Here is a 22,544-nt window from a genome sequence, read left to right on the forward strand (position 1 = left end):
ACACAGTTTAATAAAACCTGCCTTTGGAGTCTTCCCCAATTGTGTTTCTGAGCCAAGAGATCTGACCTCCTCCCCTGTGTTTCCATCCAGTGAACAATAAACTGCTGTAAAAGTCTCGCCCCATTATACCTCAGTTATTTGCACGTATCGTCTCCAGGGGCACAAACTACCATGCTCACTGCATCTCTCTGTCTCCGGAGGTTAGCATGTTGTCTCACCTTCATTAAGTGTTTAACAAATGATGGGAAGAATTGAGGAGGAACAGGAGCATGGTGGCTGGAAAGAGGAAATGTCAGGCAAAAAGAACAAAGCATCCCTTAGGGGTCAAGAGCACAGGGGTCAAAGGTTGAGTCCTGCCTCGACCTTTGAAGCCAGCCATTTAACCTTTCCAAACTATCAAGAGGACCAATAAAGACTGAGTGATTAAACAGCTAAAGAGCCTGCCCTGTAGTCAGTGCTCCATTGTATCCTGATTGCCCGCTGTAGCTGCTCTGTGCCCAGCTTGCACTGGCCATTCAGAGGTGAGCAAAAGATGCAGTATGAGTCCTCGGGAAGCTGAGGGCCTAGTAAGAGAGTGTTAAAGAAAATCACAAATAATTGCTGTCAGTGAGGAATGAATAGATAACAGCATGAGTAAGCAAAGAACTAAACAGCTAAGTCAAAGCCCTGTCGCCCTCTCCCCCTTGCATGTATTTAGGTGGGTGCCTATGAAGAGACACCGGGGAAAGTCCCAATGATGAAGGTTCACAGACTTATGGAGAGCATGCTGGCCAGAAAGCAGGATGCTGTGATTGACACCATCCGGACAAAGGCCCGCCCCAAGGACCTGACGCTGGCCAGGCACGACCAAGGCCAATGTAAGTTCCATCCCTTCCTACTTCTCTGCATCACTAAATTATTTTAAACCTGTGCATTACCAAATTTTAATTTTTTCTAAGTATTTATTGAACATCTGTCATGTACCAAGTAACTCGCCCTTGAGCTGAGCAGTAGTGGAGAGAGCGCCGGATTTAGAAGCAGAAGACCTGAGTTTGATCTGGATTCTAAAACTTAGCAGCCATGTGGTAACTTCATATTCCTGTAGCTCGATTTCTTTATTTATAAAACACTAAATTGGAAGGTATGTCACACAACAGGTACTCAGCAAATATCCAGTCCCTTTTTAACCGACCAGCTCCTGTTGGGTGTTTTGTGGAGGCCCAAGTAATTGATACCCTGATGATACAGCAGTACAATATTGTAATTTGACTTTATTTAGGTTGCATTTTACCTTCACTTGATTGCAAGTAATCACGAGTAATGGTCAAATCATACTGTCTTGAGGAAAAGAAAAGAAATAAAAGGAGCCTCAGCTAGCAGAAAATCTGGGTGGGTCCAGGGACACAAACAATATTATAAGGACTCGATACTACTTTTGTGCTCCTGGCTTTGCTCCGCTCCGGGTCAGCTCCATTTTTAGACATGTTTCACCCTTGTGGAGGCAAGATGGCACTGAACAATGACAGACTTAGACGCTATCCTCTCAGGAATCCCAGAGGAAAACAACAAACTGTTGTACTCTCAACAGTTACCAGAAAAGGCCCAGATCCGAGTCTCACTGGCTGTGCTTGGATCACGTGCCATCCCTGAACCAGTCATTACAAGTCGGGGATAGGATGCTCTGGCTGACCCAGCCTGGGTCATAAACTCACTCCTACAGTTGGGAGTAGAGTCAGTTCTGGAAAAAGTACATAATCCCAGATTAAAAGATTTCCCAAGGAAAGTAAGAGGGCTGTTATCAGAAAAGCGGTGGCGGGCGGGGAGGGGGGCCGGGGAGTAGACAGGGGATAACAGACGAACAGACAGACAAAGAAAACAGATGTCCACTCCAGCTCAGTAAGCCACAGCCAACCGCTGACATCTCATAAAGTGCCATAACCCAGTTATAGAAGGAGAAGTGTATAGCAATCATAAGATGGACTCCAGGCACCTCCAGGCCAGCTGGCCTCCTCCCTGACACCCACCCTCTTCCCTGCTCTCTGCTCTGTTCTCAGCTTACTGACTATGGCATGTGCTTCCGAGCTCCTATAATTTTGCCTGATCTCTTTCCTCTGTCTGAAATGCCTTTATGCTCATTCTCTACCTGCTGATGTCCTATTAGTCCTTTCAGGTCTATTTCAAAAGTCACTTCTTTGAGGCCTCGCTCACCTCCTTCCATCCTCCTCGTTCCCACATTCCAGGGACCACAAGTCCTCCCACCCCTGTTTCCATGACACTGAATAACTGGATGACCACGCTGCTGTGTGAGGCTTTTGAGTGGACCAGTTCTGGGACCCAGGAGCACTTCATACTAATCCTGTAGCCTTGGAAAAATGGCCTTGTGTAAATGAGGATACTACCATGTATTTCCCAGTGCTGTTTGTCACTGCATATAAAGTGTCTGGTTCATATGCTAAATAACTGTGAGTGCTCTTCATTCGTTTTTATTTATGACAAATTACAGCATGCCTTGCATTATAATTCATCATGCACATGCTTGTCTCCCATGGCATACTGTGAGCATCTTGAGCTCGGAGACCATTTGGCATTCTTCTCTGTATCTCCATAACCCGGCACAGTGTCTGGCATACTCGAGCTGCCTAACAAAATTTTGGTAAGTAAAGGAATGAAAGAATAAATCAGACTTCAGTTTCTGACAAGATAGTAGATTAGACAATCTGGCTGTCCCGACAGAAACAAGTAAAGAATAAAAGTTTTTTAAATTTATAGAACTGATATAAAAAGAAAATATTTACATACCTGCAGTAACCAGGAAGCCTGGGAAGAAGTGAACGCCAACATGAGTTTTGCCCCGAGGGTTTTTACTGAGCTCTGAATCCCCTGAGCTCCCATTTGACTGCTCGGCAGGGGCTCCATCCCAGGGCCTGCCCAGAGGGAGTTTATAATGGAGGGCTCCTGCACACGGTGGGCACCCCAACCGGTTACAGCCACGCTTCAGTGATAAACAAGACTGGGCCTATCTTTAACATTACCGTGCTGTGTGCTTATAAATCTAAGACGGTAGCTCTCATGCGTTCTTATCACAGTAAAAAAAAATTAATCAAAAAAAGATTTGGGGCAGGGGAGACATTTCTGATTAGATGAAAGAGAAAGCACAGAGGTAGCATTAATTTTAAATTCATGACTTACGATGAGAAATGGACAGAATTATTTAGATTATAGGGGGAGAAGGGGAAGAGAGGAAATTAAATTGCAGTGAATAAAATAGTTAAAGGAGAGCCCTGAATTTGGGGCTGAAAGACATTTTCATACAATTACATAATGTCCATGGAGGATCACTGTAGATATGGGGATTATGCTATGATGAGAGCAGTCTGAAGAAGATTACTCTCAGCAGCCCGCACATATCACTGTAGTACAGAGGGAGCTGCTGGACCCATTAATAAGTTTCAATAGTACTTATGATGGGTAGCACAAAATGCTTAGTTGAAGAGAGTGAGTATGACACAGAAAAGTTTGAGAAAAAATGCAAGTGAGTGTTTTTATTTAAATAATCCTATTCAAGTAGACCTCTCTTGAAAAAAATAAAAAATGAACAAAACAAAAATATTGCTTCTTGGATTGGAAAAAAAGAATGAGCAACATAAACCCCATGGAGAAGAAGCAAAATTTGCCCATTTTTATGTTTATGTTAAATTAGTTATCAAAAGCTAATCCTCATGTGTATCTCTAGCTCAAAGTTACGGTCTCTGTGTAGCCCCAACGAAACTCAGTTGAATCTAAAGTGGTACTGGCTTGGTAGGTCTTCCAGACAATTGGTAAAAATGAACCTAAATCCTCTTTGATGAAATTCTACCTTTACCCCGCATTTTAAATAATTCCCACAAAGTGATTTTTTTTTAATTTAACAGTTCATAGACAAAACCAAAACTAAACTAAACTAAACACACAAGGAAACAAATCACAATGAGTAAAAACTAGCAGAACACTGGATAACAGAAACCAACCTGCAAAATATTACAAATATTATGGTTATAAGATAAAAAACATAACTATATTTAATATTTTTTAAATAAAGAGAATAAACAGATTGGAAAATAGATTTAAAATGATTGATAAACTAATATAGAAATGCAGTGAATGAATAACACATCAGATTAAACACAGCTGAAGAGAAAATCAGTGAACTAGTAGATAATTATAGGGAAATTACCAAAAATTCATTCTACAGGGGAAATGATTGACAAAGAATGAAAGAGAGGACAAGAGTCATGGAGGACAGAATGAGAGTTTTTTCTTTTTTATCTTCACCTGAGGACATGTGCATTGATTTTAGAGAGAGGGGAAGGTGGGGAGAGAAGCATCAATTGGTTGTTTCTTGCATGCATCCCAAGTGGGGACTGAACCTGCAACCCAGGCATGTGTCCTGACTGGCAGTCAAACCCATGATCTTCAGTGTATGGGATGATGCTCTAACCAACTAAGCCAAACAAGCCAGGGCAAATGAGAGTCTTTTAAAAATATATATTATCTTTATTATATTTTTCCATTACCATTTAGTCCCCTTATACCTCCCTGCCCCCAGCAATCACCACCCTGCTGTTCTTGTCTATCATCAAATCAGGGCTCTATGAAAAAACACTAGAAGGCATGAGGAAGAGAAAATAAAAGATAAAAGAGATAGTATCTGATAATTTTCAGAATTGTTGAAAGATAATCAATATGCAGATCCATGAACACTAAAGTTCTCAAGTAGAAAAAGCAAAAGAAATCTACAACTAGTCATATCTTAGAGAAATTGAAGAACACTAAAGACTAAGAGACTATCTGAAAAAACCTTAGAAGCAGACAAAGGGAAAAGACCAGTTGCCTATAAAGAAACAAGTAGGAGTCTGTTGCATTCTCAAAACCCGGAACATCTAAGCAGAATACAACACTGCTGAAAGATTTCTATTTTTTTAAAGCTTTCTTATGTGGCCAGCATGGTTCTGCAGTATTTACCTTGTAATAACTTACTTAGTCCACTGGACAACCCTGAGAGAGTGCAGGCCATCACCACCCCTTGTTGCAGATGAGAACCCTGAGGCCTGAAAGCCTGAGCTCACCTTTCCGAAGGTCCCATCCATCCCTGTGAAGCTGTGAGCCTGCCCTCTGGCCCAGACAGGGGGCCCGCAGAGTCCTTGCTCTTAGCCATCATGTTCAGGGACACTGGGAGAGGCTTCACGAAGATTTGCCTCTCCCCCTGCTTGGTCGAGCTCCAAGATTTTGAGAATAAAAACATGGTTAAATTAAGGCCTACAAGGCACTCAAAACTAGTTAGTTAAAGAAAGAAGAGGAAGGGGAAGAGCAAACATAACAATTAAGTCTCGCTGAAAGATCTTAAATGGCTACCCAGAATTATATAGCTAGTGAAAATGCCTGTGAAGAATGAAGGAGAAAAAATAAAACATTTTCAGACAAACAAAAACTGAGCTATTTTAATGACCAAAACTTTCTAAAGGAACTTCTAAAGCAGGTACCAAGGCAGGAGGAAAATAATCCCACATGGAGAATTCTGGATGCAAGAAAGTAAGCTGACCAAAGGTATTAACCAAATAAAACATTGATGTCAAATTTGGAAAAAGAGAACTAAAATATTAACATTAATAGTACATACCTTGGGGTGGTGATCAAAGTTGAAGACTTCTAAGGTTTTCGACAGAGTAACAACATTAATTCACTTTAGCATGAAGAGAATTAGAATTGCTAGGATATATTCATCAAAAGATACCAATCAAAGAATGAAAGCCATGTTACAGAGTGGAAGGTATTTGATTTAAGACAGGGAGCTGAATCAAAGGCCCTGTATATGGAATATATATGTGAGTGCTATAAACAAGAGGGTGGTCTGGGACATTAGTCCTGTCTAGAAAATATGAAATGGAAATATTTTATATTTCTATAAACATCCTGTATTTAGAATATATAAAGTAGAAATTATTCAGAAAAATAGAAATTTAGAGAAATTGGGAAAGTATTTGAATGAATACTTCACCCAAGGGGAGATCCAAAAGGCAAATAAATACATTATATAAAGCTGTATAAGTCTCAGGGAAATTACACCACATATCCACCAAAATGGGTAAAGTAAAAAAAAAAAATACTAAATGTATCAAGTTTTAGTGAAGTTATGGAACAACTTGAACTCTTATTTATACACTGTTGGGATTGTAAACTGGGATAATCATGCTGGGAAACTGTTTAGTGGCGTCTATTAAATCCCAACATGTGCATATTCTGTGACCTAGGAATTCCACGCCTATTCTCATACCCAACAGAAATGCAAGTTCATACCCAAGTTCAGTCCAAGACATATACAACTTGTTTATGGCAGAATTCTTTTTTCATAATAGCCTTAAGCTGGAAACTGTCCAAATATCCATCAAAAGTAGAATGGGGAAACAAATTATAGGATATTCACACAACAGTTATAAGGATGAAGAAATTACAACTATACCCAACCGTACAGATGGGTCTCGCAAACATAATATTGAAATGAAAGGCAACACCAAAGATGACATTCTAAATGATTTCATTAATATAAAGTTAAATATGCAGAATTCACCTCTGGTATTAGAAACTGAGACAGTGGCCCCGGCTGGTGTGGCTCAGTGGATTGAGCACTCCTGCAAACCAGAGAGTCGCCCGTTTGACTCCCAATCAGGACACTTGCCTGGATTGTGGGCCAGGTGCCTAGTAGGGGGGTACTCGAGAAGTGACCACACATTGATGTTTCTCTCCCTCTCTTTATCCTTCCCTCCCCCCCTCTAAAAATAAATAAATAATTTTTAAAAAAAGAAAAAGAAAGAAACTAAGAGAGTGGTTCTCTTGTGGGAGGTAATAGAAACTAGAAGGGAGCACAAGAGGGCGCTCTGGGACATTAGTCCTGTTAAGTTTTTTTTATCTCTGTGCTTAGTAGTACATAAATATATTCAATTTGAGAAAATTTGTTGAGGTTGTGATTGTGCCCTTTCCTGTATATTACACTTTAGTTAAATTTAGGAACACAGTAGGGTAACTGTTAAAATACAGGCACAGCACACATAACTTCCAAACCAAAAAAAAAAAAAAAAAACAAGACCGAATGAAGAGAAATTTCAGTGAATCAAGAAAGAGGAAGACGAGAGGAAAAATAGAGCAAATAAAAGGCATGCAATCACATAATAAGATAGTAAGTATAAATTTTAAAATACCGGTAGACACTCTAAATGTAATACACAAAACTCTCTTGTTAGAAGACCTATGCATTGAAATCATTCCAAATTAAAAGTATTTGAGTACCTTTTATGTGCCAGTCCTGTTCTAGGTGCTGCGGGTATCGCTGCACACAAGACAGACAAAAATTCCTGTCTTCATGGAGGTTACATTCTGAACAGGGGACAGATGATAAACACATAAACGACAACATCGCCACTGTGTGGAATGGTAGTACTGTGCTGTGGAGAAAATAAAGGAAGGAGAATTAGGGAGGCTGGTGGAGGCAGCAGAAGTTGCGGTTTTAAAGTGCTCACGGATGGCCTCAAAGACCCTATATATAAGGAAGTACAGCCATACGTGGGAGTGGGCCGTAGGTGCATCTAGGGTAAGAATGTTCGGAAAAGAGGGGGGAAAGAAGTGGAATATCCTGAGGCAGGAGCCTACCAGCTGTGTTGGAGGAAGAGCCAGGCAGCCAGTGTGAGGAGAGCCGAGTGACTGAAGGGACAGTACAGTTGGAGATGAGGTCAGGGAGAGTGAGGGGCAGATGGTGCAGGAGTATTTTTAGACCATCGAGAGAACTTTGGTATTTACTCTAAATGAGATTTGAAAAACCAACGAAAGGTTCTGAGCATAAGAATGGAATGATCTTGCTTGCATTTTAAAAAATCATCCTGGCTGCTGTCTTGAAAATAGAATGTGGGGTACATGAGGGGATGCGTTAGGAGTTGGCTGCAATAATTTAGCTGACAGACCACAGTAGCATGGAGGAGGGGGCCACAGTAGGGTTGGTGAGGTGTGTTTGGATTGGGGATGTAACGTGAGAGTGGACCTGTGGATTGGAGGCAGGATGTGAGAGAGGATGCAACCAAAAGGACAGAGTTGCCACTTCTTACTGAGTTAAGCAGATTTCAGGCAGAGCAAATTTGCAGAGAGAAATCGTGAGTTTGCTTTGGAACACAAATGTTTAGACAAGCCAATGGAAATGGCGTGAAGGCTGATGGAGTATCTAGACTTCATCGGAGATGTCCAAGTGAGAGCTGTCAGCTGGGGACTTGTCTGCGTTTGTAAAATGAAATCATAAACTTTTATGTCTGTATTTGCCAAAAGGAAGGATTAAGAAAGAACAAAAATTGTTCCAAACTAAGAATTAAGCAACTTTGTGTTCAGCATCTTTGTTTTGTGTGGGAAAAGTTTACTGATGTCTCTTTAAGAAAAAGCAGGGCCTCCTGCCTCTTGGAGCTGACCTTCACTGACACAGCTTGGGGCTAGATGCTGATTGACTTCATACTGGAGGGAAGAACTTTGTTCCTTGGTTCATTTAATTAATAGACATAACTCAACTTGCTTATTGTTTACTTTGCAGATATATTACTACTTATTTCTGATTAATAGTTCATGTCTCAAAATGGTTCTGAACCACCCACAATCTAACCATTAATTATGCCAACAGATAAAAAGGTGACAATTTTATGGTTACAACAAAATTACAGCTCTGTGACATAAACCAGTCCCTGCCTTTCACAGCCTAGTTACTTGTGCAGGCAACCCCCCTCCCCCCGCCATTTTCCGCCTGGTGAACAATCTCCTGGCTGATTCCAGCGTTAATGAATATTAAATGTTGACACATATTCAATCGCCTTGCCCGATACATTTTTCTTTAAGAAAAAAATGTACAGAACTGGGTAAGGTCATCTAGGTAGAGAGAGAAGCCCCAGGGCTGTGCCCTAGAGGACTCCAGTGTTTGAGGTCAGGGTTAGAGGAAGAGCCATCCAACAAGAGGGAGGAGTTGCTGGCTCACTGAGTAACTAGCCCTTTTCATGAATAGGCGTGAATTCTCACCACAGTCGTGTAAGAGCAGGTGTTATGCATCGTTATCCCAGCTTCTGAGAGTCATTACTGAGCCTCTGCTAGGGGAAGTGGTTTGCCAAAGGATCATGGAGACCAAGGTTATAAACCAGCTTTAGCCCATGTACCCTGCCTTTTCCTATCCTTGCCTCTGTCACGAGGGTGTGTGTGAATGTGTTCATGATGGTGCTTTCTCTTCAGAGGCTGTCTCTGCTTTCCTTGCAGATGGGTACGTGGAGGCCTTGGAGGGGACGGTAGGAACACCAGGCCAAAGGCCCTTTAAGCCCATTTCCACCTCCGAAGAGACCTATGATGATGTTGAGTGCCCTGGGAGAAAGGGGTAAGTTCATTCCAGCCCCTCAGCTGTGGGATGAGACTTCAAAGGTGCAGTGCGACCGATTGATGGTCTTTGTTTCTTTTCTCCCCACAGAGCAAGGTCAGAGTTCTCGAGCTCATTAGTCTCCGATAGTGGTAAGTACAGGAAGATGTTTCTGAAACTGCCAGTAGGAACTGCAGCTGTGGCTGATTAATGATAAACTGTCTTTTATTTGTACATATTTTTAATATTACCAATGGGGTGGGGTGACGGGAAGCCAAGGGAAGCAGTCTGAGGCCTGTGTTAGTAGATACCTTTCGACAGGTGAAGGTGAAGATGCTGGTAATGGGGCTCTGGGGGCAAAACAGCAGCTTCACTGTGAAACTGCTTCCTTCCTGCTCTGTTCACAGTGGAAGTCTGATTACAGAAATGCTTTTACGTAAAACACTTACAGGGCTTCCCAATACCTGTACGGCCCACGTTACATCATGGCCCACGGTCCTTGGGAGGTTGGCATCTGCCTGCCTCTGCCGCCTGCCCTCTGACACTGCGCTCAGTCTTCACCTTTGAGATCCATCGTGCTGACTTCTCAGTGCCTCCAACCTGCCTGGCACCCACCAAGCTCCTGCTGCAGGGTGTTTGCCTGTGCTGCTCCCTCTTTCTGGCATTTTGTCTTCTTCCCTGTACCCCTTTGCCTAAGTGACTCTTAACCTTTCTTCTGATGTCAGCTCAATCACTATTCCAAGGAATACTCTCCTTGATGTATAGTCTCAGGTAACACGGCTCTCTTTTTCACAGCACTTCTCAGAATCACAGTTTTATATTTACGTGATTCTTTGCATAGTGACTGTCTTCCCTCCGAGATCGTTACCTCCTTTATGCTTACCATTTTCCTTAGCCCCCAGCATAATGCCAGGTACAGGCAATACATTGTTGAAATATTTGTTGAATGAATGAGTGAAAAAATAATGGAGGAGGGACAACCAAATGCTACTTTGGTTGCATTTGTCCTTCTTAAAAATGTTGGAATTTTAGAGAGAGAAACTATCTTAGAGATCATTAAACACAGCACCCTCATTTTTAAATGGAAAATGAGGCACAGAAAAGTGAAATGACTCTTCTACATTCAAGGTGCATCAGTCAGATTGTGAACATGAAAACCCTCTGTGGTCTGGGGGACTCAAAGCGTATCTGTGTTTATTCTGTGTTTATTAAGCCCATGTGTTGGGCTAGGCCAAACCTCTGCTCTGAAGGGAGCGATCATTCAAGATGTATTTGTTCTCCATTATTTCTGTGGAATTAAACCCAACGATGTTTAGTGGACTCTGATCGCTATATACTAAACATGCAAAAGGAGAGGGTAGAAGGAGGCAATCTGCTAATAAACCAACTTTCATTGACTTAATCAGTCACACTGTGACTCAGGGGTGGAAGCAAATATTAATTTTCATTTGCACATACTATTATAGAGGTGTAAGTACTTTTTAAATAAAAATATGAATGCTTCCATAAAAACTATTTAACAAACAAAAGAAAGGTCAAAGTACTCTAGCACCTAGTAGGTATCCAATAATTTTTCATTAAATATGAATAAGAACTATTGTCAATTAATGGATGAATTTTTTTTAATTTCAGAAGGAAATAATAAAGAAATGTATGAAGATGTATACAAAACAAAGAGCAACTCCATCAAGATAGAGTGAGTTTCTCTCTTTCTTGGCTTCCTGGCTAATGATATTTCCTATTAGTCTATGCAGGAAAATCACGGTGAGAATGACTCCTTCCCTTCCCTGCCCCCACCTTCTTTAGGGAGGACTTGCCTGGAGAGTGCAGGTAAACTACGGTAATACTATACTGTGGCACATGGAATACTTGTAATTATGTACAGTCACATGGCATAAACTTCAAGTCACATTGCTTTCACCTCTGAGAAAATGTCTGTCTCCCGGAGTAGAGGACTCTGGTATTGCATTAGAAGATAAGTGAGAAAGAAGTAATTGTCAATAAAACTTGCTTCAATTCTACAGTACTTTTCCAGGAAGAAATCAATCGTTGTCAAGCATAATATTTATTCAAGTGGGTATTATTTGTCAAGTTTAGTTATTAGGGGCATGTTATGGAAAAGAAAACAGCAAGGGTCAAAAGCAAGAAGTATATGAGGGTTGAAAGAAAAAAGGGGGTCGGTGCTGGGTGGGAGGGTATGGATGTTTCATTCCCTCTCCCTACCCACCCCCCAAAACCCAAGATCCCATTTGGAAAGATCTTATTCATCAGCTGGGCAGACAGTGTGTCGCCATTGTTGTATTATATCATTCAGAAAATTAAAAATCAGTGACGTGAATTTTAGAAGCCAAGAAGTCCTATGATTTACTCCTAGTATCATTTGTAAACTCTGCTTCCACGAGTCATCCTCTCTGAAAGGAAGACTTGCCTCCACAGATTGCAAAATAGGGACCATTCATCATAAATGAAAGTTTGCACTGATGTATAATAGCTCCTTTTGTGGCTGACTGGTTTGGGCTACTTCATATTGGCACCAAAACAAAGAAGAGCAGAGAAGTGTTGATACGGCATTTTCCTGCTCCCCTCGAGTGGGGCGCTTTAGAAGTGACACCGAAGCCCCTGATCCCCTTGACTGTGCCAGCCTGCCATTTCTAGTACTCTCTCAAACGCTGTCTTTATATCTTCTGATTCCTCTTAGTTTAGATGGAAAGGCACTTAAGAGGCTGCAGAGATTCTTCAAGAAAGAAAAGGATAGATTTAAAATGAAGACGACCAAGTTGAAAGAAAATGTAAGGTAAAAAGTCCCTTTTTATTTGTCTTTCCAGGAGAGAATGAGTAGTGCTGGCCTGGCAGTTACACAGTTTGATGGTCTCCATCCTGTTCTCAGACACGGTGGGGGCAGATATCAGAGAGGAAAGCCAAAGGCCCTGTCTATCATCACCTCCCTCCTTCTTGCCAATCTCTGAGTGAACCACACCACAGATGCTAATAGAAAATAACAAAGTCCGTTTTGAAAAGACCGATGAGAAAAGGTTGTGAACAAGGGTAGAGGGAGAGTCTTCAGCCAAGTCCAGAAAGGAAACTGACCTTACCATCCTTGACCTATATCCCTATTATCACTAAGCATTATGTGATTAATTACATCCTTTTATGCTTTCTTATTCCAACAAGCTCCAGTGATTTTTATTTGTCTACATTCTAATTTGCCTCTTTTGAGAAATGCAATGTGTGGAGAGGGAAGATGAAATTTTCAGCTGAATGGTCCATGTACCTCAAAGTCTTAGACCTGGAAAGGACCCTCCGAGATCACCCCGGCTAGTGACCAGTGTTTGGAAGGTTACATTTTTACTGGTAATAGCAAGAGACGGAGGCCTACAGTCTGGCTTCTGGTTGTGGCTCTTCCATTTATTCAGTATGTAACTGTGGGCAATTCACTTCTGTTTTGCACCCGTACGGCCTGTTTCCTACTGCAAACAGTGAAAGGGAGCCTGGTAATCTCTGGAGGCATTTCTCTGCCTAATCCATAGATACAGGAATATAGATACACATACAAATCTGTAGTCGGTGAGAGCAGGAGATGGTAAAGTAATTTACCCAAGGTCATTACATGCACTGACATGGAATTATGTTGGAATGGAGTTCTTTTCCATTATAAGTTCTTTTCCATTATAAAACTTCAAGTTATGCAACTTTAAGTCTAATTGTCTGTTGGGCATAGATCAACCAACAGATTCAACAGACTATAGGGTTTATAAATTGTAGTCCTGGACATGGAAAAAGAGGGCGTTTAGCTCCAGTGGTCAGTGAGACCTAACAGCAGCTCCTGCCTCGTCTTGGCAGGTTAGGTGCTTCTGATAAAAATTGTTAACGAGACGCCTACCGTCCCTGATAAATCGGACGCAGGTGAGAATGCTCTCTCTGACTTGCGCCGCATCCTGCACGTCACAATGCTGACAGCGTCCGGTGGGTTTACAGGCACTCTGGCAGGGAGCGCTGTGCGTCAGCTGTGTCCCAGGCACACTCCCTTCGGTATGCTCATCCGAGAGGAAAGTAGCTCTCCCAGATAGGTGCCGGGATGCACTGGAGAAGTGAAGAAACTGAGGCGTGCATAAAGGTTAGCTGATTTTCCCAGAAGTGCTGTTTTTGGACATTATTATGCTTTCCCTCAACCCCTGAGTGCTCCATTAATTTACTTTGGTCTCCCTCACTAAATCCCAGGACAGAAACTCTGTCTAACTGTGTTGCATACCTGGCACGTGGGCCTGGCCCATGGTGAGCGTCCTCAAAATACCCGTAGGGCTGAACTTCATTGCTTTAAAATACAGGGGCATTTTTTCTATTATATTTCCTTTCAGGTGATCTTAACGAGGAGATTTAAGGAGAATCACACAGTGTCCTCTCCTCTTAGCAATTTACTATCTTCCAGTTGTACCTGGTCTAGAATTCTCCCCTCACCCGCTGGCGTCTGCATACAGATAGGCAGGGCCCGGTGTCCCCAGAGAGGTGTCCACTCTCACCATGCTCGTACCACAGTATATGTGCCCGATTGACATCCTGGAAAGTTAGAGTGAGGAAATAGAATCCTGTGGATGGAGAAGGGCAGGGCTCTGGGGTGGCCTGAGGCTGTCGGGTTAGGAAACGGGGTGTCAGTGGTCACTTGGGAGGGATAAGCTCATTTAAAGGGAGGTAGGGGGTGGGCAGAGCAAGATGCGGAAAAGGTGTGCTTCATCGCTTCGATGGGAAGCAGCGATATCAAGAAACCTAGTCACCAACCTGTTATTCGGCATGCGGCTTTCTCTCCTAACCCTTTTGTGTCTTTTGTCAATCAACAGTGCATTTTCCATGTCGCTGCCCAATTTAGGTAAGTGACATGAGCTTGCTGCTGGCACCAACTACTCAGCATGGGCGTATTCAGGGGCAGGGAGAGAGGAGCCCTCGTCCTTCCTGCCTTCCACATGCAATGAAAATCAATACATCCCCACCGATGAACACATTTTACACAAAGTAGCACTGACTTTGGGGAAGACGAGTAACATTTCTTTTTTTAATTTCGAAGTTCTATTTATTTATTTATTTATTTATTTATGATTGTTGTTCAAATACTGAGTAATGTGTCTTGAGTGCCTATAATATACCAGGTCTCTTAAACTCCCAGAAAAAAATGACATTACCATCTCTTTCAGGGAGGCGCCAAGAGCCACCTCCCAACTTCAGTGATCTGGGACTTGTACTCAAGTCTTTCCGATATTGAAGCTCATACATTTGTACCACACAGCCTCTTGGAGGATTTGATGGCCATATCGCCCTAATTAAGATGTGATAAGTTGAGCGTGATTGCAGTGCAGTGCACACATTAATGAATCCGGGATCGGTCACTGCAGCGTTGTTTGCTTTGCTATAGACACAATAGTGCACAAGTTAGCACAGAGCCCGACACACAGTGTGCTCTCAACACGTGTCCAGGAAACTGAAGCTGTCAGTAAAAGAGGGTCGTGTCTGCTGTTGTGTGTTGGTTTTTGTGGGCTCTAGCCGTGGTGGCTACTTGAATTTCACTCTAACTTGGCAATTCAAATACAGATTGTATTCCATAAATATGAGTTTGCTGGATGAGATAACAAATGGTTTTATGAGCCTGGTAAAACTACAAGCCTCCCAAAATATCCTTGATCTACGTCTTTCAAAGAAAGCCAGCTTAGAATAGGCATGCATTGTACCCCATTCAAATTTATGAATAATTGAATGTAAACTATGTATAATTAGGCCACAAGGTCTCACATTCTTGCAGGTGGTGAGTTACTTCAACATTGTGAATTTCTATGTAGAGCACCAAGGAATGCGAATATCCTAAAATGAACATGTCTAGTTACGGTTATGTACTAAATCAGATTAATTTTATACAAAGATTATAAAGCAGCAGTTACCAATCATTTCAAATAAAAATCATGGGGAAAAATCAACATTAATATCCTGTTAAACTGTTTTTTTCCCTTAGGAATTAAGAAAACTTTTAGCAGTATAGCTCTGTCCAGGTCTAGGATGATGGAAACCTAGTTAAACTGATCCTTTTGGCAGCTCATATTTCTAAATCAAATTGCTATAAACATCTATGTGCATGTGTGTGTGTGCGCGTGCTTGAGATATCAGGACACGCCTCGAATTTCTTCCCAAATGAGAACCTTTTCCTTCTTTGATCCCTTCAGCCTATCTGTAGTCTACGATCAGATTTTGATAAAATAGGCTTTGGGAGACACCTGGACAATTAGCCAGTTGTGTGTGATTTGAGAAGCTGCGGGTGGTATAAACCACCTAATAATGGATTATTTTGATCCCATCTTGACTCCAGAACTTAGGTCTCAGGAAGTTATCATCCATCATGATGTGAACATAAGTGAAAAAGAGTCAAAGTAAGTCAATTTACTTTTTTTACCCCTATTATTTCACCCATTTGCTGGTGTTTTGTTAAATGTGGTCAGAGGGCCATCTTCTAATGCTTGGAGACTGGACAGAAGGTCAACGTGTCGTATCCCCCCACCAAGAAGGGAAAACAATAAAAAACGTAGGTGATCTAACAGTGGTAGGTGATTCAAAAGTCACTGGAGTTCTAAAATCTGTTTCTTATCTTTGAATCTAGAGACTTGAAACTTATTTCAATACAACAAACACTGATTTAATAGTCTCCTGTGGACAAGGCAACGTGGAAGACAGCAAACACTCCCTGACACTTCTGTTCTCAAAGACTAAAGAGCTATAGGCTATCAAGTAGAAAAGTATCCCAGAACTCAGTTGCCCCTCCCTCCCTAGCTACTTATCTGTCCTTTCCCTCTTTACCAAGTGGCTGAAAAAAGGTCTGCTCATCTTCCCAAGCTCCCTGCCTTTGAGCTTCTGTTCCTACCACACCAGTGAACTCATTTTTCATAAGGTCACTAATAACTTCTCTGTCAAGTCCAGTATGTGCTTTTCAGTGCTTAATTTTCTTGGCTTCACTATAAAGCTTAAACTGTTGACTATGCCAACCTTTAAAAAAAAAAAAAAAAAAAACCTGAGCCCTGGCTGGTGTAGCTCAGTGGATTGAGCATGGGCCTGCAAACCAAAGGATGGCAGTTCAATTCCCAGTCAGGGCACATGCCTGGGTTGCAGGCCAGTTCCCAGTGGGGGACTCATGAGAGGCAACCATACATTGATATTTCTCTCCCTCTCTCCTTCCCTTCCCCTCTAAAGATAAATAAATAAAATCTTTTAAAAAAACCCTGACTTTTCCCCCAGGTTTCCATATTATCATTGTTGCTTCTTTCTCATCTCTGGCTGTCACTTGTCCTATTTGTTTTTTGTTTTGTGTGTGTACTGTGTGGGTTCTAATTCTACCATGCAACTCTTTCAAAATTATGCTTCTCAGATTTCCTATCTGAGTTCTATTCTTCATGTGTTCTTAAATGCTCTCTTCCACATCTAAGTCTTTAATAGTAATCATTATGGCAATGATATCAAAATTTACATTTTGAGATTGGATTTCTCTTCTCCACTCTAATAAGCCTGCCAACTAGCTCTCTTTGAAACTCGGAATTCCGTAATAACTCGTAACCTCAAACCTTGTCATCCAAATATGGCCTCTTTCTCCTAATCTCTGTTGGTGACTGTTTTGACTGAGCACCCTGTTGCTGAAACCCAGACCCTAGGCATTGTCCAAGGCACCTCCTCTCCTGCCCTGCACCCTCTTCTGTTCCAATAACCCTGAGAACATTTCCGCTTCCCATCAGCCCTGCACAGCCCCCATCCTCCCTGCACAGCCCCCATCCAGGGCCCTGCACAGCCCCCATCCGCCCTGCACAGCCACCACGGCAGACCCTCCTTGTTTCTCAGCTGGAGTGTTGCAGCAACCTTCTGAGTGCATCTCACCGCCACTTCGTTTTATTCCTCAGACTTTCTCAAGGGCAAATGCGATCATGTCACAAAACCAATCATCCCCTGCTTAAAAATCTTTAGTGGTTGCCAGTCTCTCTCAGCATGAAATCCAAACTGTCTAGGAAGACATGAAATTCGTTAGCGATCCAGCCCCTGACAAAGTCTCGGCCTCACCTGTACTCCCACTCACACACCACTCCAGTGTTTCGTCCCTACGTTACTACCAGGAGTTCCCTGCACTCAACAAGCTATCCAGCGTTTCTAACGCTGCGCATTTGTGCTGACGTCATCGATTCATGCAACAAATATTTAATGAGCAGGCACTATGTCCCAGGCACTCGGCTAGATGCTGGATACCAGCAGTGAAAACAGATAGGAGTTCTGTTCCTGTCTGATTGGAGACAAATAAAGTAATAAAAAAATAAATCCATAATTTCACATTGGAATGTGGTTGTTTGGATATTTCCAAAGAAAGTGGATATAAGGCATTTGTGTTGGGAGATGACCGTCAGTCATTTCAGAGTCGATAGTTGAGGAGGCCCTTCCCAGGAGGTGAGAATTTAAGGAAAAAAGACCAGTTCTACCTGGAACACTTTGCCATGGTTTTCGCCTGGTTCGCTACTTTATCCCTCATTATTTACAACTGACTTCAGATTTACTTTCCCCGGGAAGCGCTCCCTGCCCTTATCTACTAGATACCCCTTTCTTATCAGGCCGCTTTTCTCACAGTTATAGCGGTCTGGCTTCTTCCTTTTCTCCTCCTTTGAATGGAAACTCCCTGAGGTCGGGACTGGGGCTTTCAGTGTGTATCAGGTGACCTTATACCAAAACATAGTTTGTTAGTTCCGTTAATGAAGAACCTAAAAAAATGAGCAAACTAATCTGGGAGCGAAGACAAGGGAGCCATTTCTTAGGGGGTGAGGAAAGTTTTGGTGCCAGGCTGACACAGGCAGGTTAGAGAACATTTTGACAAATGGGACAACTGTGTAAACAGAACACAGGGGTTTGGGAAAGTTTGTTGCTTCTGATACACAGAAATTCTGAATTTTAATGTATTTTAATTTATCGATTTATCCTTTATGATTGTTGCTTTGTCTTTTAAAGAGCTCTTTATCCCAAGATCACATGATGTTCTCCCATAGTTTCTTCTAAAACTGTTAGTTATGTCTTTTACACTTAAACCTTAGGTCTATCCAGAATGACTTTTCCTATGTATAGAGAGGTAGAGACCTAATCAAATTTTCTTCCGTGTGAATAAATGCCCCAGCATGACTGAGTGGTCCTGATTTCCCCCGCCGATCTGCAGCACCACCTGTGTTGCACCCATTTCCCTGATGTGAAGATTTCCGTGCTGTCTGTTCCGTTCCAGTGTCATTTCCAGCTGAAGTGCATTGCAGTCTGGGAAAAGTTTTTTGGGTTTTTAAAAATATTTTATTTATTTATCTTTAGAGAGGAAGGGAAGGAGAGAAGGAGAGAAGTATCAATGTATGGTTGCCTCTCGTGAGTCCCCTGCTGGGAACGGGCCTGCAACCCAGGCATGTGCCGTGACTGGGAATCGAACCTCGATCGTTTGGTTCGCAGGCCTGCACTCAATCCACTGAGCTACACCAGCCAGGGCTCTGGGGAAAGTTTTTATTAGTACCTCAACAATGCTATTCACAAAAATACTTATATATAGCTCTTACTGCATGTCAGTCACCATTCCGTGCATTTAATATGTATTAATCATTCATCTCACAGCAATCCTGTGAGGTAAATACTGTTACTACACAGACTGTATAGAAGAGAGATTGAAGCAGAGGTTACGTTATGTGCTCAAGCTCACACAGCTGGTTCGACCAAGGATTCAAACCCAAGTATTGGGTGCTCCATCCTTCCTCTTTCCTCCTGTGCACTGTGCTCTGTAGCCTAGTGATTCTCATTGGCTTACAGGGTAATTTTCCTGATATTGCAAACCTACTGATCTTTTAGTTACTACTTTCCTAGTATACATTTTTAATCCTTTAATTTTCTGTTTCCCATGTTTGCATTCACTGTCTTTCTCTCTCTCTCTCTCTCTCTCTCTCTCTCTCTAATATAAAAAGCATAGAGCTGAATTTGGCTTTTTAAAACTCCAGCATGGCAGTCTCTTATCTCCTACCTTGTCCTTGACTTAATGTCAAGCTTGTGCAATACTGTAGTGCTGATACTAACATTTTCCTCAGTACACACCTGTCTTTTGTGCTTGCAGCCTGCTGAGTGCGCTGCCTGGTTTCAGCTGATTTGGTGAGGATTGTTAGGGTACTATGCATGGTACTCACTCTATGTGTAAAGTGCAGCAATTTGTTAAGATAAAAATGAGACCAAAAACTTTCACCCAGGATCTAGGGGTTTTGAATTTGGAGGGCCCTTTCAGAATATTCTTCTGCAGAAGGAAAAAGTACAGAACTCTGAGCAAGGGTACAATGTAATCAGAGCTACACTTCTAGAAGAGTAATCCAACCCTTTCACGGAATGGAGGAAGTCGGAAGTGGAACATACGTTAGGCTCTCATTACAATCACTCAGGTGAAAGATGATCGAAATGTGGTCTAGGTTGGTAAAAGAAAAGAAGGCAAAGTTATTCCAGAGAACTTAAATGGATGCTATTAAATTGTGAATTCCTCGGTAGAAACTGTATCTTCTTTATCCCCATTATCCAGCTCCTAGTACAGCACTTGAGATGTGGTAGGCACGTGAGGAATGTTTCCTGAACAAACGATGTTTACCAAATCACTTAGCCTGTCAAAGTCTGACTGACTGTCATGTGATGGAGTAAATCTTCGGTTTGGCTCCGAAGACACCAATTACTAACGGCATTTGTAGCAGACAGAATATTGATGGGAAGTAACAGTTTGGAAGGAGAAGAGAGAGGGAAGATGGTATTTGAGTTCCTATAAGCCTGGCTAGTGTGCACGTCACGTCTTGGTGGGTATTAGATTGAGGAGTAGCCCAGCCTGCTGTGGACTGAGTTGTTGCTAGATAATCCGGACCTCTGCCTTATGTTTCATTCCCTCCTGTTCATTAGACTTCCTCCTAGCCATTCAGCAGGAGAAGGAAGAGGGGATCTTGAAAAGGACACCGGGACGGCTTCTATAGCCTGGCACCAGTGGGACCTGCAGCACGTCGCCTCCCTTCTCTGAACCTCAGTTTCTTGACCTGCACCATGGCAATAACAATCCGTAGCCTGCTAGATTCACTAAGGCCTCCATCTAGGTCCCTAGAAAACAAAAATAAGTTGGCAAAGAGGCAAAGACTTGACCATAATATTCACATGGTTAGCATGGTATTATACAATGAATTGGTATGATACGATCTTTCGGAAAGAATAATTTGGCAATGTGTATCTAAAATGCCCAGACCCTTAATGCAGTAATTTTACCTCAAACAACTAACTCTAGCAAAAAAAATAAAAATAAAGGAAACATGAAAGAAATTGTGTGCAGAAATATCTGCCTCAAGGTTATTTATAAAAAATGAGATATTTAAAACTATCCACATTTCCAATAATTTGATAAGCATATTCTAGTATACTATTCAACATAAACATTAAAATATATTCTAAATATATCCTAAGTAGTTTTCAGTAACATAGAGAAATGCTTGCAGAAATAGCAGAATGAAAAATTGTATGTACAGTATGATCTCAATTCCATTTTAAGAGGGCTTGGGAATATTTAGAAGGAGACTCCGATGTCCTGGAGAGCTCAGACTACGCTTACTTTATTTTCTACTTCTGCTTCCAGTTTTTAAATACACAGGATATATTGCTTTCAAATCAGTAAAGAAAATAAGCTTTTAAGTAGGCATCTGCCTTGCCCATTTCCTGCCCTCACAGCTGTGCTGCTTCCAGTCAAGTCCAGGCCCAAGTTCACACTGCACACTTGCTGTGTGCCCAGCACTGAGCAGAGCCCATTGGAAGCACTGGAGTATACAGTTGGCGCCCACCTCCTGGGAACCTACAGTGGGGGGAGGAAACGAGTGGCCAGTGGAGAGTTAGAAAACCAGTCGCTGCTGAGCCCCATGTTCTAGGCTCCCAAGGCAACAGACGTAGAAAGACAGAGACTGCAGATCCCTCGACAGGCCCTGGAAGGCTTCTCGAAAGACTTCCCTAAGCTGCATGCTGGTCAAACGCTGTGTCCCTGATGTACCGTTGGACAGTTGTGGTCATAATCTGAAGGGGATGGTGACATACCATCTCTGAAAAATTCAAAAATTCCTGTGACATAATATCCTGTGGTTATAATTTACCCAGTGAAGAGTCAGATATGCAGACACCGGGGACAAACAGATGCTCGATGGAGTAGGGTCCTGTTTTGCCCATATTGATGATGGACCAAAAAACAAAACAAAACAAAAAACCTTTGAAGCAGCAGGTATGGTAAAAGACCACAGACTTCAGAGTCAAAGGCAGCTGGAGGTTCAAAGCCAGTGTCTCTGTGACCATGATAGTTCTCTGATTATCTATTTCCCTCTTTGTAAAACTTTGTGAATGACCACTTCAAAGGATACTTACTGTGAAAAATCAGTTAACATAGGTGAGAGCATACAACTTGCCACACTTGTTTGCTCAAAAAGCATTAGTTCTTTCTACGATACCTTCGCCCCTCCCTGAATCCTTTTCTACTAATGCCAAACACTAGTTGGATTAGTTTTTTTCATGGTGGAGGTTAATGTTATTATTCAGGTTCTAGAGGCAGAGAAACTGAGGCTCAGAAAGGAGAGGAAGTGTGATGATAAGCGGGTTGATCTCTTGCTTCTGCTTGCAAACTCGGATCCTCACAGATGGGGGTCAGCCATCTATGGTCTGTGGGCGAAACACAGCCGCCCACACTTCTCTGTGTAAACACAGTCAGGAGAGCAGAGTTCAGTGGTTACCATAGGGATGTTACACCTTCCAGAGCCTAAAGTGTTTACTCTCTGGCCTTGTCATAGATGATCAAAATATACTTCTAGATGACTTTTAATTTTTTTTGGTAAAACATAATTGCCCAGGGAGTACCGATGGTTTTCACAAATGGTTTAGTTCGATCTTAATTTACTGGATCAAAACTATGTTTCTCCTCAGAGATGAAGATAAAGTAAAAATTTGGAAGCCCAAGCTTTTTAAACCAAAGGGGAAAAAAGGTGCTGAAGAATCAGAACGGTAAGTACACAGGGGAACCTACAGTACCGCTCACCAGCTGCCGTTCACACCGGCTGTGTCAACTGAGGCAAGTCAGTAAGTTTGGGCTCCAGGTTCTTCATCT

General features: G+C 42.1%; 1 protein-coding gene across 1 annotated transcript in view; it reads left to right on the forward strand.

Moving 5' to 3' along the window:
• FYB2 (FYN binding protein 2) overlaps nucleotides 1-22,544 on the forward strand; it is a 106,436-nt gene that overhangs the window by 76,537 nt on the left and 7,355 nt on the right. The window contains exons 9-16 of the mRNA XM_037043170.1: nucleotides 698-857; nucleotides 9,286-9,400; nucleotides 9,491-9,531; nucleotides 11,012-11,075; nucleotides 12,078-12,173; nucleotides 14,212-14,240; nucleotides 15,723-15,783; nucleotides 22,364-22,441. Coding sequence (XP_036899065.1) covers nucleotides 698-857; nucleotides 9,286-9,400; nucleotides 9,491-9,531; nucleotides 11,012-11,075; nucleotides 12,078-12,173; nucleotides 14,212-14,240; nucleotides 15,723-15,783; nucleotides 22,364-22,441 — 644 coding nt within the window. The remainder of the gene's footprint in view (nucleotides 1-697; nucleotides 858-9,285; nucleotides 9,401-9,490; nucleotides 9,532-11,011; nucleotides 11,076-12,077; nucleotides 12,174-14,211; nucleotides 14,241-15,722; nucleotides 15,784-22,363; nucleotides 22,442-22,544) is intronic.

The sequence above is a fragment of the Sturnira hondurensis genome, unplaced genomic scaffold (genome assembly GCF_014824575.4).
Source record: "Sturnira hondurensis isolate 20B ecotype Veracruz unplaced genomic scaffold, ASM1482457v3 Scaffold0004068, whole genome shotgun sequence".
NCBI lineage: Eukaryota > Metazoa > Chordata > Mammalia > Chiroptera > Phyllostomidae > Sturnira > Sturnira hondurensis.